Source organism: Emys orbicularis, chromosome 8, assembly GCF_028017835.1.
Source record: "Emys orbicularis isolate rEmyOrb1 chromosome 8, rEmyOrb1.hap1, whole genome shotgun sequence".
NCBI classification, from domain to species: domain Eukaryota; kingdom Metazoa; phylum Chordata; order Testudines; family Emydidae; genus Emys; species Emys orbicularis.
This window is the reverse complement of record NC_088690.1, coordinates 92,152,322-92,175,347: the sequence shown is the minus strand read 5'-3', so window position 1 is coordinate 92,175,347 and position 23,026 is coordinate 92,152,322. Positions and strand designations below refer to the sequence as shown.

General features: G+C 50.2%; 1 protein-coding gene across 1 annotated transcript; it reads right to left on the bottom strand.

Annotated features, from left to right (window-relative positions):
- On the bottom strand, positions 1 to 21,874 carry SH3TC2 (SH3 domain and tetratricopeptide repeats 2). The gene is made up of 18 exons (XM_065409715.1): positions 21,820 to 21,874; positions 20,484 to 20,603; positions 18,870 to 18,974; positions 17,906 to 18,051; positions 16,737 to 16,842; positions 15,929 to 16,072; positions 15,592 to 15,793; positions 14,733 to 14,806; positions 13,584 to 13,779; positions 11,105 to 11,241; positions 9,553 to 9,594; positions 7,741 to 9,450; positions 7,430 to 7,610; positions 4,825 to 4,975; positions 2,520 to 2,642; positions 1,551 to 1,701; positions 414 to 610; positions 1 to 192 (listed from the first exon to the last, which is right to left on the bottom strand). The coding sequence occupies exons 1-18, from the start codon at positions 21,872 to 21,874 to the stop codon at positions 1 to 3; spliced, it is 4,032 nt and encodes a 1,343-aa protein (XP_065265787.1).
- Positions 21,875 to 23,026: the final 1,152 nt, after the last annotated feature.

Genomic DNA, 23,026 nt, shown 5'->3' with positions numbered 1-23,026 from the left:
TCAGACAACATGTCCTCCTTCGCTCAGCCACCTGGCCCGATATGTAGCACACCAGTCCGGGCCCTTGTGCCACAGGGGAGCATTGTATATGAGAGCCAGCTTGGCATGAATGGTGCCTTGGAGCTTCTGGTCTCCCAGCTCAGTGGCAGCAGCCAGGGCCAACAGGAAATAGGCAGCGGCATCGTGTTCATCCTAACCACAAGGGACAAGGGAAAACATGAGGGACTGGTTTGAACTGAAGTGCCCAGTGCTGGAACTGGACCAGGGCCCAGTCCCTGGATCTCTGACTACACTGACGTGGGACCCCCCCATTCTAGCAGCTGAATTCCAGGATAGGCATAGGGATACTCTAGCAGATACTCCAGCAAGACCATTATATTCAGCACTGCACACCATGGAAAGACGCTTCTCACCTTCAGTTTGTGCAGGGTCAGGTTGCCAAGGCGGCAGTAAACCTTGGAATAGTACATGGCCTCTTCCGCACATTGCAGCACTGGAGAGCACAGGGCAAGTGTCTTCAGATAGCAGTCCTCTGCCATCTCATACATCTGCAGGAAATAGTACACCGTAGCCAGGCGGTGAAATGCAACCAGCTCTTGCAACTGATCTCCTGGAAAAAGATATAATGATACTGCAGCCAGCTATAAATCATTCCCATTCCTGGACAACTGAGCATGGAGCCCACACACCCTGAGGAATTCTGGAATGGGTGTGCTTCACAGTCAGGGGAAGCGTGGACATATGTGAATGAGGGGATGGGTGAGAATGGATATGAAGATGGTCCAGTGGAGACATGGCCATCAACAGGATCATTGTCACCATTGGCACGGTTAACAGGGGATTACTGCCTCTGTGTATATAATTCAATATATAATTCTCTGGGTATGCACGGGCTCTTTCAACACAGGCTGCAGCTAAGAGCTGTATATTGGCATTGGCAGAAGCAATTCTTGCCCAGGTAAGCTACTTCCATGCAGGGTGGTGAGGAGTCCCATTGGGGAAAGAAGAACCAGGGCAGTGAGGTATCATCACATTACAACCACCCTGAATATCCCAGGCTCTGGGAAAACAACGGTCTCCCCCACGATAGTGTGGGAGAGCCAGGCATTCCATGAGACTATCAGCCGGGGCCCCAGCCATGTGCTTAAAGAAGACTTTACCCGAGACAGTAAAAGACCATCCAGAGCAGGGCCGGCTCCAGGCACCAGCTTGCCAAGCAGGTGCTTGGGGCGGCCACTCTGGAGAGGGGCGGCATGTCCAGCTATTCGGCGGCAATTCGGCGAACGGTCCCTCACTCCCACTTGGAGCGAAGGACCTTCCGCCGAATTGCCGCCGCAGATCGCGATCGTGGCTTTTTTTCTTTTTTTTGCCGCTTGGGGCGGCAAAAACCCTGGAGCCGGCCCTGATCCAGAGCCTTCATTAAACTAGGAGCTTACCTTCCTGGCCAATACATTCAGACAGACTTTTCTCTCTTCCCCCCCACCCACTCACTCTGGAAAAGACATGGGGACAGGCAACTCCGTCTGATGCCTGGGGACCGAACCACTCACCTATGCTGCTGCTGAGCCTGGCTGCCAGCGTGGCAAATTCTAGGGCCTTCTCGTAGCCCTGCAGCCCAATGTGCAGCTCTGCCAGCTTATTCAACAGCCGCAGCTCTGTCCTGGTGGCCTTCAGTTTCCTGGCCAAAGGCACAGCACCTCCCTGGGGAGAGAGGGGACAATAGCCCACAGACATCTTGGACAGTTCCAGTTCAAACCCTGCACTGCACAGAGTAGCCCCAAGGTGCCAGCTAGAGAGGAAGGATGGTGCAGGGGTCAGGGCATGAGCCTGGGACTATAGAAAGCCAGGTTCATTTCCCTGCTCTGCCACAGAGACCCGGTGTGACCTGGGCAAGTTGCTAAGTCTCTCTGCCTCAGCCCTTACGCACAGGAGTTAATAACACTTGCCTACCTCTCAGGGGAAAGCCCTTGCAGACGCTATAGTAGCAGGAGCTGTGTAATAACCATAAATGGCTTCTGCCCTCAGCCCAACATACTTGGCACGTTCTGTCCTTGGCTGTTTGCCCTGCCATGAAGCATCCCTACAGCCCACACACTTTCCACCAGCCGGTGCCCGGCAAGCCTCAGAACTCAGTTCTCCTGGGTACATTGTAGTTCTGTGTAAAGACAACCACGGTTTCTCGGTATATCCTGTGAGCTTCCAGGGAAGCAGCAGCTCAGGCTTCCTAGGAAACCCTGTCCCGTCTCGCAGCTGAGCTCTTACTGAGGCAGAGGTGTCTGGGCTTCAGAGCCAGGTTACCTGATGCATTGTGCCTCTGGCCATGCCCAGCAAGCTGCAATGGCCGTCTTTGCTCTCTCATGCTCGGACACATCCCACCTCCCCACCAACATCTTCCCCTTTCAGCTTCTCTGTTGCCCTTTCTGAATGACTTCACCAAACATGCCGCTCCGTTGGAGATCTCGCTGTGGCCGTTTGCACAGCAGGGTCACACTGATGCCAATGCTTTGTGGGGCAGGTACCCTGTAATAGTCCACTGCTTGGTGCCTGTTTCGGTTGCCATTGAAAAAGATATCCCCAGCCTCTTCATACAGGTCCATGGCCAAGAACAACTCCCCTGGTTTCAGTGCAGTCTGTATGGCTGCCTGGAAGGAGAAGGACTCAGGGTGAGAGCCTGAAAGAGAGAGCCTGTGAGAGCACCACATTCACACTCGGCGTGATTTTTTCACTATAACAATAAGAAGTCTTCAGAGCTGAGTATATGCATAATTTGCATTTTCAGTTGCAGCAGCTATGCATGCAATTAGGAGACCGACCGGTCATTTGCATTTGGATGCACAGTTACTGCTATGCATGCACAGCTAGCATATGTAAGTGACATGCGTGCAGTTTTGACATTAGAACCGGAACATAAATTGCCATGCAGCGGTGATGTGCCAGACTGACATCCCTGGAAACCAAAGACATCTGAGTATTATTCCTCGGAAGAGGAACAGTGCAGCCAGTGACTGGGCAAGCTTTCCCCAGATGCTGCCCTGCCGCTGGGCTTCAGCCATGACTTGGTGGAACTACCTTGAAGGGTGCTGAGGGAATCAAAATCTAGAGGGGAAAGACCAGCTGAGCCAAATGTATGGCTGGAGAGAGCGTGTGGAGGTGTCTGGGCTACATTGACATCAGTGGGGCAGCACCCACTTGCTTCAATGATGAATTTGGCTACAAGGTCCTATTTAGGCCATCTCCCAGCCAGTGCAGGATTGTTCCTTATTGTATGTTTAATATTATAAATAAGCTTCCCTCAGACTGGGAGAGCTGCACAGTTGGGAATTGCTGCCTGATATTCAGCCTATACTTCCCCTTCCTTAATGAGAGGTCACTCTCCACTGCTCATTAAACCCGTGGCCTCCCTGCTGAAACCACCAGCCAGGGTATGAATTATTACCATTGATGATGGTGCCATTGATCTGCCTGCTGTGAACACTTGACCATCAGGAAGTAGGCTGAGGCCACCCATTCATTACACACAGGTCAATGAGTAGCCATCTGATACTGACAACTTCCAGTCACTACTGTCTAGATTCATGCTGGTGACATAAAGGTGAATGTCTCTCTCCTCTGTTACTAGCACTAAGCCCTGTGCCAGCCAGTCCCACCAGTTTAAAGGGTTTTTGATGCTGTGCATCCAGGCTGTTGCTTTACTGCACATCCTAGCAGCAGATCACACCATTAGCAACCCTCTGCTCTGCTTAGTCTGGGGCTGATGGGAGGAGCACCCTCTTTAAAGGAGATTGCTTCCCACAGTCAATGTTTCCACCAGAGATTATGGGCTGTTTTTCCCCTTTACTATTCAAATGCTAGAATCCTAGAAATTAGAGATGGACAGAAACTACTAGATCATGCTGTCCAGTCCACCCCGTTGGCAAGATAGGGTTATTCCCTATTCTACGTGATCTAACGCTTTGTCCTGCCTATTCTTAATCCTAAACAATGGGGCTTCCACCACTTCCCTTCGGATATTGCTCTTTAGTCTATACGGCTTTCAATGGGATTTGGGCACCTAACCCGACAATCCCTCTGAAAATCCCAATTTCTATTCTCATATGCTGAATCCAATGCCTTTCACTCAGGAGGTCACCAAACCCCAGTGGTTGGAGGGAGAGGCTGTGCATGCAACAACTGCTATTCCATACACACCAGTGTGCTCACTTCTCCTTCAGTTGGTGGTTTGCCAGTTAACAGTGAGGTAGGGTGACCAGACAGCAAGTGTGAAAAATCGGGACAGGGGGTGGGTGGTAATAGGTTCCTATAGAACAGGGGTCGGCAACCTTTCAGAAGTGGTGTGCCGAGTCTTCATTTATTCACTCTAATTTAAGGTTTCGCGTGCCAGGAATACATTTTAACGTTTTTAGAAGGTCTCTTTCTATAAGTCTATAATATAGAACTAAACTATTGTTGTATGTAAAGTAAATAAGGTTTTTAAAATGTTTAAGAAGCTTCATTTAAAATTAAATGAAAATGCAGAGCCCCCCGGACCGGTGGCCAGGACAGGGGCAGTGTGAGTGCCACTGAAAATCAGCTCACGTGCCGCCTTCGGCACGCGTGCCATAGGTTGCCTACCCCTGCTATAGAAGAAAATGCCCCCAATATCGGGACTGTCCCTATAAAATAGGGACATCTGGTCACCCTACAGTGAGGGGACCCTCTGCATGGTTGTGATCTTCTTGCCGAAGACACTCCTAGCAAATGGGTGGCTGGATGATCGGTAGCCAGGCCTATAGATTAATAGCAAAGAGCTGCCATGGCAAACTCTTCCAGCCACCCACACCCTACCTGGAAGTACATTTCCACCAGCTCATCCTCTTGCAGGAGATAATAGAGCCTCCCAGCCTGCAGCCAGGCCTGAGCCGCTTTGGCTGTCTCCCCCAGGTCAATGAAGATCCTTAAGCTCTGTTTGGTGCAGTCCAGAGACCGTCTCAGGGACCTGTAGGGTTAACAAGTGATCAGTCATTACAGAGAAACCGTAAAACCGCAGCTCGGCAAAACATCCTGCATTCCTTCCCCCTTTGTCACAGCCCCACGTGGACCACCTTCCTTTCGGCCCCCTTGCACTAATCCCAAAGGTTACTCCTGTGCAGAGCAAATCACTGCTGCACGCAGTGGCATAGTCCAACTACACGAACCATGAGCACTTACACACATCAGCCCTGCAGTCAGCAACATTTGGTTCCCCAAACACATCTCTCTCCCATTCACTCCAGCTAAAGGGGAACTTCCACTAGCACCATACCAGGGCCTAGCTCCTCTTTCCAGGCCACTAGGGGGCAAACTGACAAGCATTTGAGCGTGTCATTTTTCATCCAGCAGGGGGCAGTGGCATGCAGGCGTACCAGCACAGTATGGCAGCTCTGCCTCTTTGTTTGTTGTCCTTGGGGCTCCGAGACTCCAGATGTCCTTTTAGTTCAGGGAGGGAACGGTTCACAGGACAGGTGTCTGCTTCCTCCATTCCTTCCCCCTCAGCTCACTGTGACCTCGCATGGGCAAGTTAATATCCAAATTACTGCATGACCACGTGCCTGGCCAATTAAATGTTCCACAGAGATTGGTGCTAACTCAGTGATACACGTTTGCCTTTAAAAAGCAAAATACTACAGTTGTCTGTCAAACTCTACACACCTCTCTGTCCCCTCTGGCCTCATCTGTTCAAGAGATAAAGAGGTGACTTGATTACAGAGTATAATACCTTCCTGGGGAGAAAACAGTGGGTATTAAAGGGCTCTTTAATCTAGTGGATTAAACAACAAGAACCAATGTCTGGAAGCTGAAATCAGACAAATTCAAATTAGAAATAAGGTGCTAATTTTGAACAGGGAGGGTAATTCACCATTGGAACAAACTACCAAGGGAAGTGGTGGATTCTCCATCGCTTGATGTCTTCAAACGAAGACTGGGTGTCTTTCTGGAAACTCTGTTTTAATCAACACCAAGTTATTGGGCTCAATCTAGGGGTAACGGTGAAATTCTCTGGCCTGTGATACACAGGAGGTCAGACGGGCCCTGATCTAATGGTCCTTGACAGCCTTCAAATCTATGCCTCAAGAAATAGAACCCCTGCAGAGTCACCCAAGGAACAAGTATTTGATAATGGGCTCTTTGATCTAGCAGACCAAGTTTCAGCGCAATTTTGACAGATTCTTACTGGAAATAAGGTGTAAATTTTTAACCGCTAGGGTCATTAACCATTGGAACAACTTACCAAGGGTTGTGGTGGGTTCTCCATCAATGGCAATTTTTTAAATCAACATTGGATGTTTCTCCTAAGAAATATGCTGTTGTTCATCAGGAACGATTTGGGGGAAGTTCTCTGGCCTGTGTTATACAGGAGGTCAGACTAGCTGATCACAATAGGAATAGGATCTGGCCTAGGAATCTATTAATCTGTCTGTGCATTGAGGGGCACTGGAAGCCAGGTATTTCCCCTAGGAGGAGTTTCCCCCTAGAATTTGGACCCTCAGTTGATCTGATAGAGCTCTGAGCCTATTGATCTCTGTGGCACCATGCAAGACCCATCAGATTTTTGCTGAACGCTATTTAGAGTGTCAGAGGCTGAATTCCTTCTGTGGTTAGGGACAGCGACTAAGTCCTAAAAAAAGAAGTGCTGGAACATACTCCCAGTACTTCTGGTACTATCACTCAGTAATGGAAGTACTGGAGCACCAAAAGAAAAAGAAAAAAACAGTGCCAGAACAGTGTTCTGGAGTGTCCAGCACAACTCGAGCCCTGGTTAGGGAACCCCTTTCGGTTGACATTGAGCCAAATTCCTCTCTAGCATGAGTCCACTGGAGTCAGCAGAGTTACAGAAGGGGTGGATCTGACCCAGAGCCAGTTCAGTTGGTTATAACTCACCTGTTTGTACTAAGCTCTCTTTATTGCATAAAATGCTCCTATCACAGCTTCTTGAGGAGATGCTTATTAAAATTTTCACTCTGTATCCTGTGTGCCAGGTCAGAGCAAGGCTGCCAGCTCTTACAACCTCAGGCAGTATGCAAGAGATAAGGCACTGTGTGCATTTCCATGTGCTTCAAATATCAGGAACCACTACCTGTTTTAAATCCTATTGCATAATGGTCACCATTAAAATTTCAACATTTGCCAAGTTACCATATGGTTGTATCTGTAATTAAACCATTTCCCCCTTTACTTACAATATGAGATATCGGCAGAGATGGTGTAGTAAAAGCTGGCAAATGTTGCCTTTTCCATTACTTTTGCTGATAGAGTGTGAGGCACAGTAAATGCTATGACACACATATAATTGCTCCTTCTTCATGGCCCACTGGAGACCCTGCCCTGTACATCTGAGAGGAAGCTGATGGTCTTAAGCAGAGACTCCCAACCAGCAACCTCTGCAATGGGTATGGCCATGGGACTGACTTACTTGGGTATGTCTAGAGTCTGGTAGAGCCGGCTGAGGGTCTGCAGGACTTTCCCTTCTATCTCTCTGTCCCGAAGCTGCTGTGCCAGAGATACCCAGTGCTCATGGTAGGTAATGCAGGCCCCAAGATTTGGGGATACTTTGCTGTAGAAATGGCAGAGGGACTCAGTGATATGAAGCTGACCTGTATGGTATGGGGAGGGGGTACGATTAAATGGGGTACATTAGAGATCTAAGAAGATGCAGCAGAAAGGCATGTACCTTCTCTGTATACCCTCCTCCTCCCCCAACAAACCCCTAATTAATACACTCACTCTTCACATTGTGTGACTTCAGGGCAAACACCAGTGCCAGCTCATAACAGAGTTTGCTGTCTTCTATCATGTGCCTGCTCACCATGGCCTGTGCCAGCCACAGCAGGACCTGCACCAGCTCTATCTCTGCATCTTCCCCACCCTGGAGTTCAATGTACAGTCGAACAGACTGGAGGAAGTAGCTCTCTGCCAGCTGGGTCGCCCTGCACGAGAGAGTCAGGTGTCCAAGGTTGGCCAGGGCAATAGCCTGGTTCCGCCTGTTGCCAGTCTCCTTGGCTTTGTTTAAGGCCCATAGGTAATTCTCTGCTGCCCTCTTCACCTGTCCTTCTTCTTTGAGGGCGATGGCCAGGAGGTTGTGAACTGCCCCATCCTGAGTAACACTGTCTGTCTCGCGCAGAGAATGCAGGAGCCGCAACATGATCTCCCTAGACTTAGCCGGCTGGCTGGCCAGAACATACATCCACCCCAAGCAGAGGGAAGATTCAAAGGCCTCTTCCTCACTCATCAGCCTGCCAAGGGCTACAGCTCTGGCCGAGTAATAAAGTGCTCCATCTAACATGCCATGCTGGAGGTACATTTTGGACAAGACAGAACACAAGGTCTTCTGCGTGGACACAGCTCCACTCTCATGGGAGAAGTTCAATGCATGCCTGAGATATAGGCAAGCAATTGCTGGGATGCTGCTCCTGCCCAGCTGGCTTCCCAAGAGCTTGGAGATATTTTGGAGGACTAAGCCAGTTCTCCATATGGGTGTCGGTGCCCCCTTTATGCCACTGGGAACAAACAGCCTGGTGGAAGCCAACGTGATGTACGGCAAGTACTTCTTGTCATAGAGGTAGCTCAGGATAGGGGTTGTGTCCAAGCACGTTGCACTGGAGTCCTGGCTGGAGAAGCAGGTAGAGAGGAACTGAAGGCGCTCCACAAAGGGCAGGACCTCGTCATATTTGCCCAACTGCAGGAAAAGCTTGACAACAAGAAAGCAGGCCCGGGCCTCCAAGGGGGCATTGCCCACGATGATGGCTTCCCTCAGGACATACTTCACAACCTCCAACTCGTTCTCGGAGCTGAAACAGTGTCCAGGCAAGCAGGCCAGCAGGGCCACCGCTTTCCCCAGCATGGAGGAGAACTTGTGCCTCATCTTCTGCTTCAGGTAGATGGCAGCAAGGTTCACATGCAGTGCAGCCAGTAGGGGCAGGTCATCAAACCCCTTGTCCATGACACTCATGGCTTCTTCAAAATAAACCCGGGCCTGGGAGAACTTTACCCTCTTGATGCACATTCTGCCCAGAAGGAAACAGAGCCTGGTATGAGCCCAGCCTAGGTGAGTCCTCTTGGCACAGTTTCTGGAGGTCTCAAGGTACAAGACCAGTTTGTCCTCATCGGAGAAGCCATAAAAAGTGGAGCGGAGGAAGGAAAAGGAGAGGTCATAGAAGCTTTGGAAAGGGGCCACATAGCACCCTTGGTTAAGGAAGGTCAGTATGGGGTCAAAGACTTCAGAGTCCTCCATGTGCCCAGCGTTCAGGTCAATAAAGAACTTGGGGTCATCGAGGTCATCTGGCTCCCGCAGAAGAAATTTTTCCAGGGCAGTGGGGGGTGCTTCGCCCTCCGGGCTAGACTGCTCTGAGTCACTAGGTGTGGACAGGCCGTTTGCAGCAGCTTCCCCAAAGGTCTTGAACAGCTGGACATCCTTACACCCCTGGAGAGCAGCCTCTGAAAGGGACATATAGACCACAGAGAAATGTTTCCCCACATGGAGATTCCTCCTCCAAATCCCACGGAACAGAGTACATCTCCCCATTCACATGTACTCACCAGATGGCCCTCCTGGGAACATGGCTGTGGGTTCAAAACCAGCTACATGGCCAACAGAAATAAAACATGGTCAGTACTAGCAGCCAGAGGCAAGTGCTGTAACTGCAAAACCTGTCCTGGCAGGGTTCCGCTGCCCTCTCTCCAGGATGCTGAATCTCGGCTAAACTATGGTGTTCTGACTCAATGGAGTGGATTTATTTCTATATTCATACTCCATATTCAGCTAGAATTTCAATTCCCTGCCCCACATCCTGAAGGGCTGGGATCAAAGCAAGAACATGGAGAACAGTTCCCAAATGCTGGACCGTAGCAGGATTTTTTTGATTGGGTATTGGCAACATCACACCCACACAGGAAACGAGAGGGTCTCATCTTTTGTGGCTCAAGATCTTATCAATGCCATTTCTCCCTGATACTGAGGCACTCCAGGGAGCAAATTGCTAGTGGAGGGGGCGGGGGCTAATGTACTTTCTGGGGATCAAGCCTGTCTTCACTCTCATTATGTGTGCAACACCCTCACCCCTAGAGGCTTGCTATTAGGGGACACACATGCTCTGCCTTTCACACTCCTTTTTGCATACTCTGGACATGGCAGGTGATGCATTTAAGGGTAATTGCCTTGTGTGTGCAGAAAAGTGTCCTTTAAAGAACAAAGCTAGAAGCCAAGAGAGTTTATAATGCTGCAGCTCTCTTGCCGCCCATCTGAAGTGCTTTACAGACATTAATGGATTAAACCTCCCAAACCATGGTAGAGGTAGCTAAATATTCTCATCCCCATTTTTTAGATGGAGGAACTGAGGCTGCAAGGTTAGGTATCTTGCCAAAAGATCACCCAACAAGCATTGGGAATAGAACCTGGGAATCCTGGCTCCCAGCCCCCTGCTCTAGCAAGATGTCACTTCTGTTCACTTTAGCCATTTAACCATCTCAGAATCCCACCGCAAGCCCAGAAATGCTGGGCTAGAGAGCAGAAGTGGGGGCGTCTCTGCTCACACACATTGTGTTTCCCACTTGACAAGAAAATCCTTTGAATTCTTTTTGCCTCTCAACATTTAGTCCTTTTGAAAGGGCTTCACTAATTCGTCCAATCCCGGCAGGCTGGGCCCATCTCCCGAAGGAGCTGCCTCAAACCACGAGAAGGTCATTTACTATGGGCTACGGTGCAGCATTAGCACCTACACGCAGGTTACCCAAGGCCGGGACCAGTTAAGTGCAGCAACCTCTACTGGTGAGTTACAGTTTAGGGCTAGGATGACCCTGCCTGAACCAGTCCTGGAATCAGATGAGGGAAGCACTCTCCCAAGTTACAGGTTGTGTTAGCAAGGCCCAGCTCTCATAGGTCCTGAAGCAGGTAGGTCTGGATGGAGACCTCCCTATAACTCCTAGGATTTGACCAAGACACGGCCCCTCCTGCACGCACTTAGCACCTCATTTCCCCCTTGAAAGTCTGAATGTGGGTATAAGACAGGGAGCTTGCTAGAGACTCCCAGATTGGCCCCCATGTAAGGAGAGACAGGGCTGCAGCACCAAGGAGCCATCTGGGGGCACTCACCAAGCCTGTACACAGAGGTGATGTCTGTGCGGGCCAAGTCCTCGAGGAGGCCGGCGTAGTGCTGCTCGCTGCCATTGCCCGGGAGGAGGAGAAGGGAGGATTTCTCTTCTTCACTTAGAAACACTGAACACTTTCCCCTGTGTTTGGGGCACAAAGCAGTGGGAATTAGCCAGTGCAGGTCTCCCATGCCACCCACTTCTAATCCCCCCACCCCCCGCCACAGCTCTACCACGGGGCAGAGACAGGGCTCCCAACCCCTCCACCACCATCAGAGCTCTGTCATGGCTGGATACAGGAGCCCAGCTCCCCTCCCCCATCAGAGCGCTGCCATGGGAACACAACGGGGCTCTCGGCCTTGCTTGCCTCCCATCCCTAGGCAAATCCTGCCGGTGGAGCTTGTCCTGGAGCTGAGGCAGGGCTGCCAAGCCCACCTCCAGCAGTGCTCCACCATGAACTGGTGGCAGGGAGCCCTGGTCCTGAGCAGCATCCAGGAGAGGAGGCCAGGCTCTGAATAACCCCACCTTATTGCACCACGTCCCAGGTGAAGGCCAAGCAGCTGGAGTGGAGGTAGGGAATGCCAGTCTGGCTACGCAGCAGGACTGGGCTCACGGAAGGAGATGGGCTCCCTCTGCCCTGCCCACATCCAGGAGTGCTGTGCTGGGGTGCATAGGCAGACTCCTCCCAACCCCCAACACATACCCAGGGTGAGGGGCAAAAAGCCTTATAGAGGAAAGGAAGCTCCACTGTAAGAATGCTTTCACCAGCCAGGAGCGAGAACAGAAGCAAAGGGAAGGATCTGATTTTTAACAGGAGCGTGGCCCTTTACAGAGGAAGGAAAATCTGCCCTAAGTCAGACGAGTACCTCTGCAGAATATAAGCGATCAGCAGGCCTGGAGCGTACACCTACACTGGAGGTGTAATTTCCAGCTCAGGTAGAGGTCCGTGCACTTGCTTTGACTGAGCTAGCGTGCTAGAAACGGTAGTGGAGGTGTGGCAGGAGGGGCTAGCCACCCGCAAAGGTACCTGGGATCTCAGACAGGACAACAATGGCATCCCCTTGGCTGCACGACTGAACAAAGCTGCAGAAGCCCAAGGCTATGTTTGTGCAATCTCCCTCTCTCATGTACGGGGCAACTAGGGGTATGAGGCACAGGCGTCATACCCAGTCAGGCCAATGGGGCCACATGTGGAGGACAAATTCTCTGCCCGAGGCTTGCAGTTTGGGGGGGGGCAACACCTCCCCCTGCCCTCTCCCCAATCTACACCCATGGTATGAGGCACTCCATTTAGCACTTTTATGTGTGTTTTTAATAGGGCTTTTATTATTTGCCTCCGGGAGCCACTTCTGGAGTAGAAAAAAACATGCGGTCTGGCTTCCTCACAGGACTTCCACCAACTAGGCAAAGAAAGCCACAAGGAGACAAGATCTTGAGTTATCCCACCCCCAGAAATGGCTGTCTGAGGCATCGGAAAGCCTGTGAAAAACAGACCCAAATGCTAATTCTATGAACCTGCAGCCCCTGTAGCGGTATCTCTAGTTGGAGCCTACGTCCGACAGAGCCCACTGCCAAGGGCTGTACGGGGTAAGGGGGTTGCTGCCTGCCTCATCTGGTGGCTCTTGCCTTTTCCTTTTGATGGTGTTGGAGCGGGTGTTTACTGTCACTCAGCATGGAGCTGTGACAAAGTGGCTGCATTCTCCTGGAGAAAAGAACTCTCTTGAGCGCTCTCTTCTGCCTCCTTCGGGGCTCATTGTGTATCGCCATAAGAGGAACCTGCAGCCTCTTTGACAACGCTACCTGGCCAATAAACATTTACAACTGATAAAGCGTGGAAAGGAGCCAATTGTTGTGTGACACTAAAATGGGGAGGAGGAGCAGCACACAAGTGTAACTATAAAACAAACCGGAGCCTAGAATAGTACCTGTTCTTAGCAGGCACCAACAGCCAGTCTGAGAACTACCTGAGACAAGGGAAGAATGACAGCTGACATACCTTGCCACATTTCAAGTGGCTAATGTGGAATGCAGCACCACTCAGGTTTGGCCTGTCTGCCCCTCCGGAGGTGGAAGGGCAGCTGGGCGGCGCTGTGACCCCGTGCACCAGGCTGCAACACCACTCAGTTTGGAGTCCTCTCAAACAGGGTTACTGGGTCCCTTCCCCACACCCACCCAGGGTGGTCCTGAATGTGGGAAATGTTCCCTTCAACTGGGACCAGGGGCTTGAGGGGGCTCAAAGCAGGACAGTCCCGTGACACCCAGGACTGTGAGGAGGTCTGAGCTAAGTCTGTTCTAAGTAGAGACTCCTTCAGTCTGTTTATTGTTTGGAGGGAGAACCTGGTTTCTGAGCACACCTGGGATGGAATCTAGACGTGGCCCCTGTAAGAAAACTGGGATTTCTGCACATACCTGGAATGGCTCTAAGTCAGCCCTTCCCTCCCTCCTTCCCCAGGAGTTTGTCTGGAATGTAGCAACATACTTACAGAGGTTCACAAGTCTCTGCCGCTATGTGTTTGCTCTGGACAAAGCCAATGGTCCCACTGCTTGTGGATTTCCCCACAAACCACTGCAGTCCTGGTATAAGAAAACCAACAACCTCTATGCTGTCTCCCTTGGAGAAACTCAGTTCATCCCATCCTCTCCCTCTGTGATCCTCTGTGGCCGTGCACTGCCCCTTGCCTGAGAAACAAAGGGAAACAATCTGATTTCAGTGGGTTGGCCCAATTGCTAAGCATATTTGGACCTTCCCTTGTTGGAAGTGGGGTGGCCAATAAGAGATCATGCTTATGCAGTGGATGAAAACAGGATCCCGTTGTCCCTGATTGATTTGCTCCTCTTTGTGGTTTCTGCGAAGGTGCCTGTGATATCAGGGAGAGGGAGGATTAAGCAATAAAAGCAGATCAGACGCCTGATGGACAAAGACCAAAATCCTTGCAAATAACCCCAATAATGAAGATTGGTGGGGGAAATTAAATGCATGGTGCTCTGCATCATACTGCTCACAGCAGAACTGACTCTGCATAGAACAGAGTTTGCCAGAGATGTGTGTGAATGTTTCATGGTCTGACTTGCAGGTAGGCATGTACTTGCACCCAGTTATGTGTCTAATTTGTATATGCAGTTACCATACCCAAGAGGAGGCAAATGCCCAGAACTGACTGTGTGCAAACGCACTCACTCAGTTGCTGTATGGTGTTGCAGGGATTGCAGGCATAAGTTTGGTGTGCTCTGGCGTGTGCACTTCTGTGTTTCTAATTGTTTAAAATTCAGGCCCTACAGGACCAAAGGAAACAGAGGCACTAGAGAGAAAAGAGAATAAAAGAAAGGTGGAAAAGGGGGGAAAGAATATAAGAGGATGCTGCAGGCTGTTGGCAGCTCTTTCTGCCCTAGGCTGTTAAGGTCAGCCTTTCAAAGCACATACTGTCTCAAGGTCCCATGCAGAATACTGGAGAACCTGAAGATGCTGTTTTTCTCTCCTCTGTTGCTTCTTGTAACTCAAGGGTCACTCTTGGAGCAAGAGAGATGTGCCTTGTGCATCTGTGGGAGAGGCCCTTCCATAGCTGAACCCAGCGTTGTAAGGGCCATGGTGGCCTCATGTTGGAAAGATTGCGTTATTAAAAAGGTGTACACACCAATTGGCTGAGAGGTTGACCCGCTGATCTCCTTGGAGATGCCGCAGTTCATTGGATTGTTCTTCAGAAACCACCTAAACAGAGGAAACCCTGGGTAAACACATCAGTTCTCTCTGAGAATGGTTCACTTGATAAATGTTAGTGTTCTCAGGCCACCAGCCACATTGTCAAGGAGAAGGTCAGATGGGTACCAAAAGTGCTCTGGGACCCTTAGGTAGCAGGAGCTCACATGGCACATGTCCAGTGCTGCCAATCCACTAACCCTGGGCATGCCATATTGCTAGGGGGTAGTATGTAAGAAGCGCAGGTACAGGCATCTGAGTGACCCTTGTGTAGCACATAAAATGCCACCCACTTAAAAGCATGATGAATTTCACAGGCTGTGGAGGGGAGTTTCATTGAGCAAGTACAATGGTTGCTGAGAGTGATGCCCATGTCACGACGGCTTAGCCAGGTATCTGTCATGAGGGACCATAATATTAACAGTAATTCCTCAACAGCCAGCCACTGGGGCAGCCTTCAACTTCAGCCAACTGTACGTAAACCTTGGGCTGTGCTTTTCCTCCCAGTTACACCAGCATAAATCAAGAGTAAGTCCACTGAAGTCAAAGGACCAACATCAGTATAAAAGCAGAGTGAGACCAGAATTAAACCCTTGATCTTACAAATATGCTGAAATTCTAGACCACTACTGTTCAGGCACAAAGGGCTGCCCATCACTCTCAGCGATAAGAGTACTCGCGTACCCTGGATTTGGTGCTGCCCTGGCAATAGGGACCCTGAATGTGCCATGATCAGGAACAAACATTGGGTGGGCAGCACGGCCCCTTGGGTAGAACATCACGGCCAGTGTACTTACTGGTAAAATGGGTGGGACAGTGGCTCTATGGCTGCCACAGCCACCAGGCCTCGCTGACCTGTCGATAAGGACATCCCTTCCCATTTCGATTCTTTCCCAATGTCCTTCACGTGGACTAGCTCGTTCTCGTGGAGCTTTAAGCTTTCCTCTCCCCCCTCCATGGGTTGAAGCACATTGAGCACTGCTCTGGAAAAGAAGTGACCTGCAAACAGAAGTAGGGAAGCAATTAGCAGTGTTCCTTATATACCCACGCGATCTGGAACCCAGAATGGCTCTGCACCCTCTAAACCACAATCCTGCTGGGATGCATGTCCCCAGATGGGCAGTTGCTTCTCACCTTCCTGGAGTAGCAGACCCAGGTACATGGTGGCCAAGTGATCTTCATCTACAGTAATTCTGATCTCAGTATCCTCCACCAAAGAACAGTTCAGCCAGTACCCATGGTCGAAGAGAAGATGCTCCAAACAGCAAGCCACATAGCCTTATAAACCGAAGCAAGAACACAGTCTAAACACACTCCTTTTCCATATACTCCTAGTCTGTAAAAGGACAAAGTCCTGTTTCTGCCATCCATCAGAGCAGCTGTTTGCAATCAGTGCGGTAACAGCCGCTTTGGTGATGATATTGTCCATCCTTATCAGTGATTCCCAGTTCCATTGTATGCAATGAAGGGGTTAGCAGATATGGACTCAGTGTCTCTTGCACTTAGGGTGACCAGATGAGAGGAAGAAAATATCGGGACACCGGGGGAGGTGGGGGGGGGGGGAGGAGGAGGCAAAAAAAAACCAAAAAACAAGTGCTGCCGGCAGAGCAAAATAAAATGCCGGCGGAGCAAAATTGCGTCCTGACCAGAGATCGGTCAGGACGCAGGACAAACAGCTAAAAATCGGGACGGTCCCGATTTTATCGGGACATCTGGTCACCCTAGCTGGGTACCATGCTACATATTTCTCCTACACCATCCTTGTTCATTAAGCTTTCCACCCTGTTAGCCAATGGCATCCCTGGCATGGCTTAATGCCTATTCACAGGCTTTCTGTGGCATGGGGCAGTTGAGGATCTGATTCAACCTCCGCACTTACTGACTACCCCCTCTCCCTAGCTTGGTGTGATGAGTGCCAAAGCCTAAATACCTAAATACCTACCTAAAGCCAAATATGTGGAAAACTTCCAGATTTCTTCTATGGTCTTGAAGGTGAGGAGGAACTGATCCTTCTGGGCCCGGATACAGACCAGCCTGGCTGACAGCTCCTACAGAGAGAAGATAGGACAAGGATGTGAGAAGGCCCTGGGGTTCAGCTGGAACTTCTGCCCTGGCAGCCATGCTATGAGGGAAGGACAAAAGGGGTGACCATGGTACATTTCATGTTTGCTAATAACAGAAGGGCCTAGAACTGTGATTCAGAACCAGGATTCTGATGTGCTCCAACCTGGAGCTCTGGGACTCTGAGTTCATGGCCAGGGTTACAGGCAGGGCTTTGCTGCCTATTGGAGGCTGTGCCAGTTGGGTCCTTCCAAAAGGAAGGACTGAATCTCTTCAGTTTTTCCCTCCTTATCATCGCTGATGGTCTTTGATGCAGCAGACTGAGTGGGAGGGAATTAACTCTCTCCCCACAAAATCCTTTCCTAACCTTATTGCACATACCAGTGCACTTCTCCTTATGAAATGTAGATATCTGTATTGTTCAATGGGGGTGGGAAGGCAGTGTTTAATCAAGACAGAGGTACCTCCCAAACTACTGCTCAGCTGGATTTAAGGGGTGTAAGAAATCCTTCCCTCCTGTGACTTGATCCAAGGGACCCTCTGATTCTGAGAGCTGTAGATCTGCCTCTTGAGGTAAAGAGACTTTCCCTTGTCACCAGCAGTTGTACTCATTTCTTCTTCCAGACCTCCAGCCTCTGAGCAGCTGAGACCACCAAAGAGATATCAGCAAAGAGCATAGTGGTACTACTATGAGACTTGAAGAACTGAGGCAGAAGGATAGACCAGGCCAATGAACATTAATACATAGCATCTTTTTAAATTTAGTCTTACAACATCCCGACATCTTCCGTGAACCTTGGCTGTCACAAAATGAAAGGGAATTGCGCTATCTCTAAAGTGGTTACATCCATCTATCTGCATAGGCTAACGTTCATTGGGGTTTTGGCCCCCAATTCCCTCAGACACCTTTGAAAACCTCACAACTCTTTGGCTGCCTCTAGCACCCACCACTCTCCTATCACCATGTGGTTCCCATCCAGTCAAGGTGCATGTGAGCAGTTCCCTTTCCACCGTCTCTTGCTCTTGAATGCACACACCTGGGACTCTCACCTTGAAAAGATCACAGACATCCTTGTCATCATTTTCCAGGGCCCAAAGCTTCTTCCTTGCTGCCTCCTGCAGCTGGGAGTTGACACACTGAGAAGCGCGACTCTCAACAGAGAACACGAGCGCAATCTCTTTAAAATGAAACACGGCTGATTAAAGAAGAGCAACTGTTACATAAAGAAGAATAAAAGACAATAACCCAAGCACCAGCACCCCACCTGGCCATGTTGGGCACTGACCTCACCCTTAGACCGAACATTAGTCTAGTGGGGTTCGGTTAGAGGACAAGCCAGATGAGTTTGGAAGGCTCATCCTCATGGACTGTCATCCACATGCAAAACCATCACGTGACTGTGTGTTACAGTCTGACTGGCTGACTCTGCAGAGGACAGGCTCCAGGACTGGAACATCAGAGCACTGCAGCTCAGGACTGAGATGCATTGGCTTAGCTGTGTGGAATAGCAAAAGGTGCAGTTGCAGAGCGGCAGACCCTACAGTGAGGCTTGCTGGCTGAGCTGTGTGGGAGAAGCTTGCACAATGCCTGCCTGCACTGGCTGTGCTCCATCTGCTGCTCTCAGTCTTTCACTTTTATGAACTTCCCTTAACCCTAATGGGGATTACCTACAGCCTGTAAGGGTGATTAGGCACTGTAAAGAAGGAGGAAGGTATTAAGGTACGGGACATGGCGACATCTGACCAGCCTAGCTGTGTCCTGCTATGACACCTGGCATTAAAGCCGCCTGGCACAGAGTTTGCTCCCCCATGCCCCACCCATGCCTCTGACCCTCAATTAGCTACATTGCTTAAATAACACAGGTCAGACCAGTGCTCACCCCAAGTAGTTTCTCTGGATGCTAATATTAAAGAGTAAAAACTGGTGGGCTGGGAAGATCCATTTGGTCAGTGGGTCAGTCTTTGCTACATACTATCATTAGAAACACTGACCATGGACAAGACAATATCTTACCAGTTGGAAATCCTTCCCCTACAGCCAATGACACGGACTCGGTCTCCAGAGGGCTCTCTGCTACCTGTGCAGGCTGATCGCCTGGACCCAGCTGCCTGGGGTTACCTAACAAGACATCACGGAGACAGAAGGGCGGTTGCCAGTTTTCACACAGGAGATACAGTAAATTCTACCTTACAAAACGCTCTTAAAACAAATGTAGTGGGTTACACACTGTCTCTTATACACCTCTACCTCGATATAACGCTGTCCTCAGGAGCCAAAAATTTGTACCGCGTTATAGGTGAAACCGCGTTATATCGAACTTGCTTTGATCCACCGGAGTACGCAGCCCCGCCCCCCTGGAGCACTGCTTTACCGCGTTATATCAGAATTCGTGTTATATCGGGTCGCGTTATATCGGGGTAGAGGTGTATCACCCTGACTCACGAATGAAAGAGAGAGAGAGAAAGATTAGTGGGATTTTTGTGTTCTTAACGACCCTCACCATGGAACACCCCTTAATGACTGTCTGGTTTTGCCCCAGTACAGGAGTAGTACTGAGCTGTGGTGCTTTTCCCTTCTTGCTTTCAAGTCAGACCCTGATCTGGGCAGTAACATGACCCGGTAAAAGCCACATCTTGGGGGATCCCGTAGTTATTACTTTTCTTCAATGCAGGAGGCTCAGTAATTTGCATAATTCCTTTCTCATCATCTTGCCAGTCAAAATGAGATTTTCCTAACTGCTGGCTCAGGCCAGCATCTGAAAATCAAGCCTCATTCTTTCTGCTTCACACATCATCAACCATGGCCATAAAGATTCTGGAATTGGAACTTTAGCCGGCAATTACATTAATGATGCCTGAAGTGCATTAAAATCCAGCTTGCTCTTCCACAGCTGCATTGGCTCTGTAGGGATAACAGGATTAAAACCCAGTTTTTGTCAGTAAGCCGATATGACTTGTAAGATGTCCGTGCACCAAGAGATGAGAGACTGTAACAATGCAGCTGCTTTTGTAAGTCACTTTTCTGACCATAACTGTTCTCTAATGTTCTTTTTATTTAGTCAGCTTTGCCAGTCTGTAAAATAAACTGCCATTTGCACATGGAATTATAAACCATATTTATAGTTAGCAGTAGAAAAGACAGCCCCAGGCTGCTCATTTAGTGAGCTTTGCTTACACGCAGAAGCCCCTGTCTAAATGTCTATATTTCACTTTACATCTGAGGAACTCAAAGCACTTTACAAAGGAGTGTAAGTAGCAATATCCCTATTCCCCAGATGGGGAAACTGAGGCACAGGTGAAGTGACTTGCCCAATGCCAGGAAATAAGTCAGTGGCAGAGCCTGAAATAGACTCTAAGTCTCCTGACTCCTATGTAATGCCCTATCTGCTAGACCACACTGCCTCAAAGATTAGGGTTTGACTAGTGTTCATTTCACAAGTCCCTCCCCCATGTCACTTTTTCTTTCCTTTCTCCACACTTAATGCTCTTATTGATGTTATAACAAGGACAGCCTTATCTCCGACCCAGTGTGGCCAGTAGCCCTGCAGGAGGCTGATTGGCACCAATATTGCAGTGTCCATCTCACTGTGACCCAGTGGGATGTTCCCCTTTTCCAGTTTTCAGGTACCTGATGCCATGGTCTCCTCCGGGAAACATTTTTCTTGAGGCTCAGCTGTGTAGTTCTGCAGACTGGACCAAGTGGGCAGAAGTACGGCTGGGGTGGGAGAACAGGAATCCGGCTCTTCACCTGAAGAACACATGGTGCAGACAGAGCAGATCAGACACAGAGTAGGGTATTCTTGGCCATGGGACCCAGCTGGAATGGTACATCAACAAAAATGAAGGGCAGTGCTTCCAGAGTGTTGCATCTACTCACACTGCTGCTGCCGCGGGTTTCCCAAACAGCCCTGGCGGGACATCGCTGGGGGCATTTGTCTCAGACGGGCTCAGCAGCGGAGCGTGGACGACTGGGGGACAGGCTTGCCTCACCAGTGTTTATTTTTATTCCTGCTGCCTCGGAAAGGGAACTAGGAGCGCTTTGGTTACATGAATTGAAACTGGTTGTCGGGTTTCGTGGCAATTCCCGAGAGTGACTCATTCACCCCCCTCCGCTGAGATGATATTTTGTAATGTCTAACAGCAGGTCTCCTGAGTGAATCCCAACCCCAGGCTGAACGCCTCCTCCAGCAACGGGTGCAAGAGAACAATGGGCCAGGTTTGTAACTCAGCTACCGCAGTGCAAATTCACAGGGATTCTGCTGCTGTGGACTCACTCCAGATTTACGCCAGAGTAGCTGACATCAGGATCTGGCCCTCCTCTCTTTCCAGGAGAGAGAGAACCCAGCGATTCAGAGAAGTTACAGCCCGGGGGGAAACCACCCCTATTAGATCATCCAGCCAGTCTTCATGCCACCTCAGGACTCCTCCCTACAGTACATTCTCCAGCATGTTAGCTCTGCCAGATCAGGTCACCAGGCCTGACAGCACCAAGACAAAGGGGCCTGCCATGTGCATTCAGACCTAAAAAGGCAAACACCATGAGATGATGCTGTCTGCAAGCCCTACTATTGCCCCGAGGAAGTGTCAGTCAGGAGGCAGAAGTGGAGGCGGAGGATTGCTGAAGGTTTCTCAGAGAAACCTGGAAGAAAGTTCCGCACAAGCAAACTGAATGACTCCTTCCTTCCCCTCCCTGATGACACAGCTGGTTTCCGCAGAATGCTCTCACTGCATGTCAAAGGCAGAAGGCACCGGCAAGCCAGTGGTAAGGGAAAGGGAGGGAAAGAGAGAGAACAGCAGCTATCCCTGTGCATGGGTGAGCAGTCTGACAGAGCCAGACCTGAACACGAGGACCTTTCCCGGCAAGTCTGGCAGAGCTGTGAGATATAAGGCTAAAAGACTCACAGCTCAGCATTGTACAGTAGCTAGGAGAATGCAGGGGGCTGATATCCTTACAGACAGCTTACCTGTGCACCATAATGAAAGATCCCTTTGCAAAGGGGCACCAAAGCAGCAGCCCATGTGTCCACCATCCCACCCAGGCCCGAGGCCGGCAGGTCGTCCCTTCTCACGGCCTTGGGATGAGTCCGGTGCTACCCAGCCCTGCAATGGCGCTCTGTCCCCACTGGCACTGGGACTCAGACTCTCAATGCACAATGCATCTTTTGATGGCTGCTGGGCATCTGCGAGGCGGGGGGTGGGGCTGGGCCCGTCTCCCAGGCCGGTGCGGCTGCGGCTGCCCACTGTCAGCTCTGTGATTCCAGTGGGTTCGTTTCTCTCTGTCTTTTCAGATCATATCTTGAATGCCATGCAGTACATTCCTGGCATTCCAGGCTTCAGCGAGTGGTGGAGGAAATCCACATGTAGGCTTTGGTTGGGGTTCTCCTGGAAGCCATCTGGACCCCCCCTCTTCTGCTGTCCTGCCTCATCTTAGACATACACCCTCTCTGCACTGACACTGAATTCCCCTCCATCCCTGCCTGCAAAAGCCAACCCTGCATCTGACTCTTTCACAAGCACCTCTCACCTGCAGTAATAATATTGCTGTGGCTTCTCTAGCATCCTCCATCCGGGGATCACTTTGCAACCTTTGATGAATTAAGCCTCACAACCGCCGTGTGGATTAGGAAAGTATTATTCTCCCCATTCCACAGATGGGGAAACTGAGGCCCAAAGAGGCAAATGACTCGCCCAAGGTCACACAGAGTTCATGGTAGAGCCAGGCATTAAACTCTTATCACAGGCCTATCTTTGAGATGCACTATAAATGCAAATACAGCCTAATTGCACAGGGAGAGGTCTTAAACTCATGGCTCAGGTCACTGAGGAGCAACACGTTGGCCTGAAAGGTCCTTTCCCACCCCCAGACTCAGAGTGCCAGGTGTCACTGCAAGCTCCATGGCGTTCCCCCCAATAGGTAGGCACATTCAGGGTGGCAGATGCCAGCAGAATCTCTATAGCCAGGGTGCAATTTAGCCTCAGCCTATCGGACAACCTCCAAAAGTGCCCAGGGGATGGAAAGATGGCATGGACAGTGCTCTTGGTAGGGATAGGGGGGTTAAACCAGGAACTGAATGGTCATAAACCTACCCAGGATAACTTGCTTTGGTTTTCATCTGTAGCATCATCGGCTGAGGACATGACTAGTCTAAATTAGCAGTGCTGTGCCTACCC

Coding starts and splice junctions, on each gene's coding strand:
- SH3TC2 (XM_065409715.1), bottom strand. CDS start 21,874: ATGGGCTGCTGCTTTGGTGCCCCTTTGCAAAGGGATCTTTCATTATGG. Junction 18,975..20,483: donor GGAGGAGACCATGGCATCAG/GTACCTGAAAAC, acceptor ATGTCTTGTTAG/GTAACCCCAGGCAGCTGGGT. Junction 7,611..7,740: donor GAAGTCACACAATGTGAAGA/GTGAGTGTATTA, acceptor CATACCATACAG/GTCAGCTTCATATCACTGAG.